Source organism: Alternaria novae-zelandiae (genome assembly GCF_023758075.1).
Source record: "Alternaria novae-zelandiae strain BMP 2774 chromosome Unknown scaffold_16, whole genome shotgun sequence".
Lineage (NCBI taxonomy): Eukaryota > Fungi > Ascomycota > Dothideomycetes > Pleosporales > Pleosporaceae > Alternaria > Alternaria novae-zelandiae.
This window is the reverse complement of record NW_026056976.1, coordinates 412,136-422,723: the sequence shown is the minus strand read 5'-3', so window position 1 is coordinate 422,723 and position 10,588 is coordinate 412,136. Positions and strand designations below refer to the sequence as shown.

General features: G+C 51.8%; 2 protein-coding genes across 2 annotated transcripts; one reads left to right on the top strand and one right to left on the bottom strand.

The window, feature by feature from the left end:
• Positions 1-486: 486 nt before the first annotated feature.
• On the top strand, positions 487-1,184 carry J4E88_007656 (uncharacterized protein; the record flags this gene model as incomplete). The annotated part of the gene is made up of 2 exons (XM_049401273.1): positions 487-634; positions 712-1,184. 2 exons carry the CDS (start codon positions 487-489, stop codon positions 1,182-1,184), a joined length of 621 nt encoding a protein of 206 aa, XP_049252957.1.
• Positions 1,185-6,852: 5,668 nt separating this feature from the next.
• J4E88_007655 (uncharacterized protein) lies at positions 6,853-8,590 on the bottom strand (the record flags this gene model as incomplete). The annotated part of the gene is made up of 5 exons (XM_049401272.1): positions 6,853-7,037; positions 7,090-7,901; positions 7,950-8,305; positions 8,364-8,382; positions 8,439-8,590. 5 exons carry the CDS (start codon positions 8,588-8,590, stop codon positions 6,853-6,855), a joined length of 1,524 nt encoding a protein of 507 aa, XP_049252956.1.
• Between the last annotated feature and the right edge of the window lie 1,998 nt (positions 8,591-10,588).

Genomic DNA, 10,588 nt, shown 5'->3' with positions numbered 1-10,588 from the left:
CGCGTCACATCCTCCAGAAGCCCAATATCCAGCCGCAACACCAGTATCCTCGCATACTTACCAACACAAAAAGCCCATGGCGTTCCTGGAAAGATCGAGGTTCTCTGGCGCAGGAACAAAAGCGGGTAGAAGCGATATACAGCAAGGATGTATATTATCAATAGATCCAGGTCCGCCTATGACGATCACTCCTGGCCGCATCGAGACAACACTCCGAACCGCATACCCGGAACCTGTACCAATGTAGGAAATGACGATGACGAGCATTTCCTCATGCGAAACTAGGCGTTGAGATTTCTTGTCATGCTGTAAACCAGTTTGTACTCGGGGAGGGTACTACAGGTAATACTATAGGGGCGTATAAGAGGTATCGTGTTCTCGTTGAAATTGACCAGTCTCTACTAAAATTCACTCGCTCAGTTTCGTTCCTGTGTATACTTTACCTCTCTCACTATCTTCATAGTTTTCACCACGACCAACACCAAAATGCGTTTCTCCCACCTCGCCGTCTTCGCCCTGAGCGGCCTATCGCTCGCGAGCCCCGTCGTCCAGCAAAAGCGCCAGGAAAGCAGCAGCGTAGAATCCCTCCTCACCGACCTCTTCGCCACGGTGCAAGTCTACACCGGAGCCATCAGTACGCCCCTCCCCTTTTGAGCCATCAGCCAAAACAAACCACCCATCACCTGCATTATACTAACAAATGCATCTTAGATGCTACCCTTGCGCCCCTCTCCGCATCCTCATCTCTTCTCGAAAAGACGGCCGCAATCCCCAAAGTAGGCGAGCAACTCAACAAGATCACCGCCGCCATCACAGATTCGACAACGCAAATCCGCGATCTCGCTCCTGCAAACGCTACGCAGCCCATGGTGCCAGCCGAAGACAACCAGAAGCGGTCTACCTCTACCGATCTCGTCGACGTCTCCCAGCCCAAGGAGAAGCGTCAGTTGATCGCCGCTGGCGCCCTTCTCGCGCTCATCATTGTTGAGATCTTTGCTACGATTACCGCTGCAGTGGCGATTTTGGGTCTCGCTGGGCTTTTGGTGTTTATCAACCCGTTGACGAGCGCGTTGAGTCTTTTGATTCTAGCGGTTCAGTTGGTGCTTAATGTTGTGCTTGTGGGTGTTATTGCGTTGCTGAACAGTGTGCTTGGTGCGTTGGCGCTTGGGCTTAGTGGGTTGTAAGGGATCAGTTTGGTTGTAGTGGTCGGCGGTGTATTTGTAGAGATATGATTAGATTTGTTATGAGATTGTAATACCTGTCTACTTCGGTGTCAGCCCAGTGATGTTCCGGTGTCTTCAAGTGACAGTGTGAACCTGGAGTGTAGTTGACGGATCGCCATCCTGTCGATCCGCTTGTTCGCCGCACTGAGCGCGATAAGCTTGCTGTGACGATTGCACAGAGATCGCTAAGTAGCAGTGATGATTCTGGGAAGAGTCTCATCATGCGAGTATCGCTATAGTTTGACGTTTAGTGTCATGGTCCGGGTGCGTAGACGTTTTGACGAAGCGTAGTTGGCAGCACGCAAGCTGTTGAGATGTACGTGACTTGTCTCCGTTTATTCTAGATGCATGAAAATATACTAGTAGACGTCTTACATACCCTTTGTGCTCCTTTGTTGATTGCTCCTTTGTTGATGAATGATCATTGTGTGGCAGTCGTGATTGACCTCAAGCGAGCCAAGCCTTCCCATTCACAGTTCAGGAAGTCACAGTCACGTCAGCTCCTCACCACTCACGACGACTCATATGAGCGGCAAGCGTCGTTTCTTCATTCTCAAACGACCGTACAGTCACACCACATGACTCACATCATGCACCGCTGGAGCAACCCTTCCAGCAACCCATACCTCGCTAAACAGGTAAATAACCTCGCGCGATAGTGCACCTCTTACTTCGCAATGCCGGCATATCTCTTCGCACTACCTAACGAGTTGTTGCTCGATATCACGGACCATCTGCCTCGTCTACCTCGGGACCGACGCGCGGAACTCGTCTCGCTGGCAATGGTGTGTAAGCGCTTTTGTAAGTGGATGCTAGAATGACGTCCAGCTTGCCGTCTCACTGACACCTTATAGACGATATCGTAGTAGACGTTCTCCATAAAGATGTGTGCGTCGACATAGCTAAAGTACACAAACTCGTCTCTTTGTATGCCGCCCAACCCAAGCTCGCGCAACTAGTCAGGAGCATTGACCTTTTCCGGGACGCCGACACCCACGACGAGCGCGCTTCCGAGCGCAAATCTCGAGGGAAGGAACGGGGTATTTATAAGCCTATCATGAGGTCGTCCGGCATTACAAGGCGCCTCCAGCGGATGCTAAAGTATGACTTGCGTCGAAAGAACGTTCAGGCAGACATGGCTCTTCTCCTACTACAGCTCCCCAACATACAGCGCTTATTGCTAGGAGGGTTGTCGCATGGTGATATCCGCTTCTTCGATCCAGTGTTTTTCAACACGTCGGCCTCCACCGCAGATCTAGCTTCTTCAGACGCCCACCGCTGTCGGCCCTATCTAAAAGAGGTTATCAGAAAGCGACTCAAAACGCGGTTGAACAAGCTGGAGATCCCTTTCGGTGGGCTATGGGACTCTGTCAACAGGCATCGGACTTTCGATTTGAGCGAGTACGCTCACCTCACACACGTGACCACATGCGCCGATGAATTGATGACGCCTAAATGGAAGGCATGGGGATCTGAGCCTGACTACGAACTTGGCGTATTGCCGAAGACATTAACCCATCTTACGCTCGGAGGTACATGCTGGGACTTTGACCGTCTCCTGACTCATCTCGTCACACAAAAAGCCACTGGAGTATTGCCGAGATTGCGCAGCTTCACCATCTACACCCATCATCAAATGGGACAAGAGGGCATGGGAGATGACCGCGCAAAGTTACCCAACCGTGCGCGATCGGATCACACCGCTACGCATGTCTAGGCACTCCAAGATGTCGGAATAACAGCAACACTAAGACACACCGGTCCAAATCATATGCGTTACTTCTGTCGGCTGAACATGATCGACACTGGTTATCGGTCCCGTCATGTGCTCGGGCAGCTAGAACCTCTAGAGATGCGAGGATACTTCGAGCATTGGCGGCATCGAGCGACTGATATGGAGGTAAGACGACTAGCGCATGAACGTATGCTGGAGCAAGAGGAGCAGCCAGAGGCATATGAGCCGAGTACACACGGAGATAAGAACTCTTGTACCGATGTCGGCGAATATAGTGAGGCTGAATGGGATGAACTCGCAAACCTGGCCCTCAATGACTGAATAGATGATCTTGACATCCTCCAACATGTTCCTTAGTTCGTTTCCCAGCACAGAAGCGCCTCTTACAGCCAATGATATCACAATCTCCAGTGTGCTCATGTTCAGCATCGTGTCTTTCCAGTTCCCTCTCCGTGAGCAGCCTGTCGTCGTTGCAAGTCGCGCATTTGTGTATTAGCACAGCTGCGAAAGCTTTCTGGGCGTCGCCTGGCTTGGGTGGCGCGCAGGGATCGCGCCATCGAATTTGGGTCGTAGATGCTACGAAGAAGTCGTCGAGCCATTGCGGGGACCTGGGTGGTGACGGTGTATTATCCGAAGTTGTCCCACGGTTGGAGTTGAATTGGAATGGAGCATGGGGCTGAAGGTCCGTCGCGGTCACGGTCGCAGTCCCCGTGACTGTGGCACTAGACGCTGGAGAAGCCGCAGCAACATCGACCGTATCGCATTGCATCGGGTCCTCTGGAGACACATCATCATCTCGTGCAAGCATCATACTCGGTAGTGGTTGTGGGTCCAGCAGCGCAATGACGAGTTTCTGGTCGAAGCTGTACTTGGGTAGATCGACGCCATCTCGCATAGAAACAATCCAGACGATTTCATCCTTCTCTTTCGAGCTTAACATCTTCGTCTTTACGACTCTGGTCATCGTATTCAAGAAGTACTCGCTGATAACAGTGAAATGGGCTCTTTGAAAGATGCTCTGAACATGTTCTGGTACCATGTTACGCATGTTGGGCATGAACTCGCCCGTTTGACGCGTGCACGCCATGACTTGATCATAAGTCTGCGTCTCGGAGATGGGGAAAAGGCCTGCAGCCCATGTGTGGGAGGCATCATTGACGCGCCTTACATGTCTGCCTGAGATCTTAGCGACCAACACTGACATGACCTCGGTACGAAGCGGCTCTTCGAAAGATTCCGCCGCTCGAACGTATGGCTGAACACCGTCCGCATCTTCGCATTCTGGGTCGGCGCCGCCATTGACAAGCATTCGGAGACGCGGAACGATATCAACAGCTGGGCAATCCGCGATGCACTTCCGCAAAGGACTGAGGGCGTCATGAGCTGCGCTATTCGGATCGACGCCCTTCCCAAGAAGCACTTCAATATCGCGTAGCGTGTCGGTGGGATGTCGTTTTGCGTCCGGACAGCAGCCGAGAACTTCGGATAGGAGCGAGGTACCATCGTTAGTAGGCGTAGGTACAAAGGTGTCAATGAGCCACCGCGCAAAAGTTGGAGTCGAATGCCACAGCGCTTGGTGCTCAAACTTGTCCCGACACAGAGACTTGCAAGGATAACCTCCAAAAAACGGAGGGAAGCTAGCACCCTTGCAAACAAACAGCCGGAGGCATTCAAGCTCGTCTGAAGAAAGTTCGGCCGCCCAATAAGGGCGATTCTGCAATGCCATGATGAACATGCTGAGGTTTGACTGGGCAACAAGTTCTGGAGGCTTGCGGTGAACATTTGCCCCAGCACTAAGAAGCATTTCCAAAAGCGTGTGGCAGTTCTTGCGTGCCGCTGGGTCTGTGTAGATTTTCATTCGATGTAAAAGGCATAGTTGCAATGCTGTGTGAACGCCAGGCTTCTCAGGCGATGGACCAGCATCTTCGACGTTGGCACCTCGGTTGAGAAGGATGCGCACGATGTCAGGTACATTCCAGAAAACTGCTTGACGTAAAGGAGTCCAGCTTGAGCCCGGAAGTCCATTGACCTCTGAACGACCTGGTTGGAGCAGTGCTTGAACAGTGTAAGTGCGCCCGTTTTTGATGGCATTATGCAATGCCAAGTCTGTTCCAAGTGGGTGTTTGGAACCTTTTGCGCCGTAGGCAAGTAGGACCCAGATGATTGGTCCGCAAGGCATACCGCACGCAATATCGAATACGGTCTGATTTGGATGCTGCAAGATAACCATCTCGCTCAGAGCAGGGTGGCCAACGAATCGTGCGTCTGCTTCATCGAAAGGCAGACCAATTGGATGGTTGATGCGATCGACATTGTCGACAATAAGCTTCTCCAACTTTTCCAAATCGCCGTCTAGGACTGCACCGACCATGTCTAGTACTATGTCGGAGGCTTGCCTAGAATCTTGCGACGATGTCTCTTCGAAGGATGGCCGGAGACTACGATATGGTCAATACACACTGAGCGCACGAATCTGGGATGATCAGAGACCTACATACTCTTGTGGCTGGTTCAATAGACCCAGAAAAGTTGGCTCTGCGACCGTTCCGGCTTCATCAGCGATAAGAGTGGGTAGACTAGCTACAACTTGCCAACCACCCGTCTTTGTACAATGCTCTCTGGAAGTCGAGTCTGTCGAAATGGGTTCTGCGAACTCGCTTGTCTCGTTGTCGTTCCCAGCGTTGCCATCGGAACTCTGCTCGCTGGGAAGCCTCGCTTTGTGACGCGACTTCGTGGCTCTTCGCGGCTTGTGTCTCATGATACCCCACTCTTTCAGCCTCATTCGATATGCTCGAGTCCTGTATCCCTCGTCAGCTACGCAAAGACGATAAATCATCATCTTTGCAAGTACTCACGAAGCCCGGAACTTGTGTTTGCGTTCCATGAGCTCCTTGACCTCTTCTAGAGGCTTCTTTTGAACGAAAGAAAGCTCCTTGATCTCATCCTGCACCAACTCCCAGTCTTTCGTCATCCTTATATACTGCGGCCCGCAGCCCTGGTATTGCACCTTCGGTGGGCAATAGACACTGGTCAAGCACAGCAGGAGTGCGAAGGTGCGGCCTCAATACCGTGCGCCGGTAGCTAGCCAGGATAGAGGGAAGAGCCTATGAGACTCTAGTATCGATGCTAGGTGCGGTACTAGGACCAGTACCATGAAGGTCATCGTGCGATCCTGGAGACATGTCGTGGTTATAACGACACGCACGAGGAGACGCAGAGTGCAAAATTAGGCCTGAATCCAGCTGACGGAACGCGAGAGTGCAACTCTAAGGCTTTGTGTCGACTAGGTGGTGGCGTGCATTGAGTCCAACGCGAATTGAGTTTAGTGTATGCGGCACAGCCTCCCGAGGTCCGGCCTCGAGCCTTGGCTTGGCGCCCCTGCGTCGAAATCGCTCACAGCCCCAAGCTCTTTCTTACCCTGTCGAATACAACAACGCGTAAGAAGCAGATCGCATATTTAACTGAGGGTCGAGAAGTCTACAAAGCTTTTACTTCATGCAGATTGCTGTCTTTCGTACTATCGTAGGCTGCAGTAATAATTATTGCTTAGACGTATGTGCCTAGGCGTATTCAGGTAGAATCAGAACTCGCAGCAACAAGGTCATCGAACCGAGTCCAACAGGAATAGCTTTTGTGTCAGTTGCAGGATCGCTGCGCGCCATTTCGTTGTAGACACGCTAGCCAAGATCGCCAGTCAGAGCACTCCCCATGTTTGCGATCAAACAGGCGGAGCCAATACTTATCAGTGCAGTCACACCGTCATGCTGCATTTTGGTAACATTGATCAAGTCACAGTCGACCATCCACTGCTCAAGGAATGCAAGTTGCGATTAACAAAGGTATCATATGTACGAAGCGACGCTAAAACAGCAAACAAAAAGCCATAGTCCAATTCTAACGACCGCCGATTTGGCCCTTGGGAAGAGGCTTTACCCACATGAACATGCAGTTGAGCGCAATGATCATGATGCCAATGATCCAGAAAACCTGCGCATAGTCCGTCTTGTGGTAGCGGAAGATGATGGCAAAGATGATACCACCAAAGTTACCAGTCGCGCCAACGATACCGGAGAGGATGCCTTTGGAAATGTTAGTAGGTCTTCTCTCAATGAGTGAAGCAATTCGACTTACCATTAGCGTGAGGGTGGATGTGAGGTACGAGCGCGAAGTTCGCACCATTACCCGCCTCAAGGAATATGGCCATGACCGCAATGAGGCCAATCATCTCGCTGAGGTTGTGGGGATCCACCTTTCCAATGACGATGCACATTATACCAGACATAACGCCGACGAAGTGGATCCAGAACTTCTTTGCCCAGAGGTTGCGACCGGTAACCTTGTAGATAAGATCCGCAATAAAGCCACCGAGCGGTCTGGTAACAACGTTCAAGAGACCGAACATAGCTGCCCAGCGTCCAGATTGTGTTTGACCAAGGGACTGGAAGTTCTTGAGGTAATAAGCACCAAGGATAGAGTTGATGGCGAGTTCACCGCCGAAGGAGCAGAAGTAGCCCGCGCAGAGCATCAGTGTCTGGAGAGAGAACATGACCTTCAGTCCCTCTTTCAAAGTAGGCTTGACTACGACTTCGTGCTGGAATTCGTCCATGACTTGAACATCACCACGTCCAGCCTCTACGTCAGCGGCCGGTTGCTCTCGCTTCTTTTCGTCGTTGGAGGAAATCGATCCAGTGGTCGCAGGCTTGTCATCGAGGGCACCGGTCGTGGGGACCACGGAAGCTTGGTTGGTTTGATCGCTGCTAGACACCACGGTTGCCCCACGCTCAGACCACTTTCCGGTAGGCGTATCGTCGGTCAACAGCAGGAGACCGGTAGCGCATGCACTGATCATGATGAATGGAACGATGAAGGAGACTCTCCATGCGACGTGCGAGGAGAGACCCTGGTCCCTCTTCAAAGAGTCGTAGATAGCGGGCATGACGAAGCTAAAGAAAAGTCAGTGGAAGCTGCTTCATAGGGGATGTCCCGCTTACTATGTGATACCGCCGCCAGAGTTACCCCAGCCTCCGACCAAAGCGTTGGCAGTTCCGACAACATTTCTGTCGTAGAATCCAGTTGTCCAGACCTGGCATGGTACGAAGGTACCACCGAGAATACCAACAAAGAAACGGATGAAGTATAAACCCGTAGCGTTGTGTGCAGTGCCAGCGAGAGCGGTCGGGATAGCACCGGCGAATAACAGACTGGCAAATGTAATGCGCGGGCCGAAGTGGTCGCACATGGGTCCCGCAATGAAGCGGACCAAAAGTGTTGCACATAGCGCGACGATGTTGGAGTTGGCAATCTGATCCTGTGACAAATGCATGTCCTCCTTGATACTCTTACTCAGCTGTGGGGATGTTAGTCTGTACAATTCGGACAGTCTCGTGGGTTGCGGGTGACCATACCAGAGGTGGAAACGCGTACCTGAAAAGTATTAGCACTCAGCAACGGAGAAGACCCACATGTGGGGAACGACCTACCATGACCAGAAAGCAATGAAGAAGCCTAGGTAAGAGAAGAAGAACACACGACCATATTTGTTGATCGGATTCAAGACGGGAATAGATGTGGCCTTCTTGTTGTATGGGTTGATCTCTGGTGCCGACCAGAGCATGTTGATAGCGAACGGCATGATGAGTACCACCCGAGAGGTCGAGCCCTACTACGATACTGATACTTCTGAAAGGTAGGTCGGGAGAGTGTAAAGCTGGCGATGCTTTACAGACGCAATATGGAAGTTGGGAGCGGGCGCTTGCTGAAGCCGTGGCTCCAAACGGAAGCTGGAGGTTATATAGATTGATGCACAAACTCCAAAAATGATACTTCCGCGGTGAAGCACAGTGACGCACGGCTAAGGTTGTGGCGCAACTCGTTCCCCAGGCCAAGTGAGATCAGACTTCTCCGTGTCTGAATTCAGTAATATTGGCGGATTCGTTATCTTCGTTGGCGATGCCCAGCAGCTGCAAGCCCAATACTTCGGAGAAAGTATGCTTTGCCGCGCTCTCGGGTGCAGGCGATGTGTGCGATGAGCGCTAGGGCGTCAACTTGAGATCCACATGCTGCTGTAGCGAATTGAGACTCTTTCTCGACTGGCTAAAATGTAGCATGAAAGGCTGAATGTCGATGCGATGAGTCGTGGTTCGCTGGGGATGAGGTTTGACGCGGGATGGTGGGGGACGGCAGGGGCGTTCTCTTATCTCTTGGCGCTAGCCAGGCGAGAGACTAGACTCACTGTAGTCGATGCCAGCAAGGATCCTTATCAGAACGTCTGGAGATAATATGAGTTGCTGCTTTTCCGCGGTCAGCATTTGACAAAATGCCTGTGTCGCTAATACCTCTTCAGCCTCAACAGCTTCCTGTTCCTAGTACGAGCATACTGTTCGTGTCGAAGAAGTGGCGTTGACAAAAACGACTGGAAGTAACGCAGCAAACAACAATGACAACTCAAGATCAAGACTTACTCTTGCTTCTGAAACGTAGCTTTGCTTTTGACTTCTGGTGATGGTACAAACTTGATGTGACGGGAGTTGTGTGTCTGCCGCGTGCGTGTGGAGACGTGGCCCGATAAGCACAGAGCTTGGTGCAACGGCAACTATACCAGGCATGTGGGTGGATTCGCGCCGTTGCACAACTCTTACAATCCCAGCTTGGATTTGAGATCGTTAATTGTTTGTCGATCAGCTCCTGTCAGGATATTGATGGCCTGTGAAACATGCTTGCACCAATCAAGCGAAGGTTCAGTGCCTTATCTCGCATAACTGCAGCTTCCGCCCCGGCAACACGGAGTACGCACAGGGACTCTTGGAGCACATCGATGATCTGGGAGGGTATATGATCCTCAAACGCCTAGAGTTCAGTGCAACGTCATCCGCTCCTTGGAAACTCGGTATTTGAATCTCACAATGCCAAGGCTCGTCGATACTTGGAGGCCAACACTGGATGGATGTGACGACTTATCTCAAACTCCAAGAGGTTCTCGCAAGCGGGGGTTCTAGGCCTAGATCCTGACGTACGGTGGCTGCTACAGTCACTGCAGCGATATCGGAGGAAACGGGCCGGAGAAGGCATGTTGGGTACTGAGATGCTGAGCAAGAAGACGAAGCAACTCCGGGAATATCGAAAAAGATGGTAGTGTAGTGTGGGTAGGCTCCACAGTGGGCTCAGCTGCAGCCTTTTGAGCCTCATCCGCGGAGATCCCACGCTCATCCTGAGACAGTGGTACCCAGCCACCCCGTTCCTCGATCTGTCATCACACGACTTTGACTGAATACTCTCCGAACACCTTGGTCAAAAGTTTCGGGTCATACGGAGGATTTCGAAGAGTTAGCTGCTGATGTGAAGCAGGACCCGGAGGATGTCTACGTTGTTAAACACTCCTGCGCGCTGCATTCCCAATACTTCCTCGCCGTCTGCACACCCACCCCGTACATTGCAGCGCCGCACACCACCAGCACATGCATAAGCTGATGGCTACTCCCAATTACGTCGCAACGCCGAGGGTACCATCTCTCAGGCACTCTCGCAGCGTACAACAAAGCTCCGGCGCCATGACAAACGCCTAGTCCAAGATAGTAGCCCAAGCTCATCCTACTATCCATCTCTTCCACGCCATAGACGTGGGTACCATGCG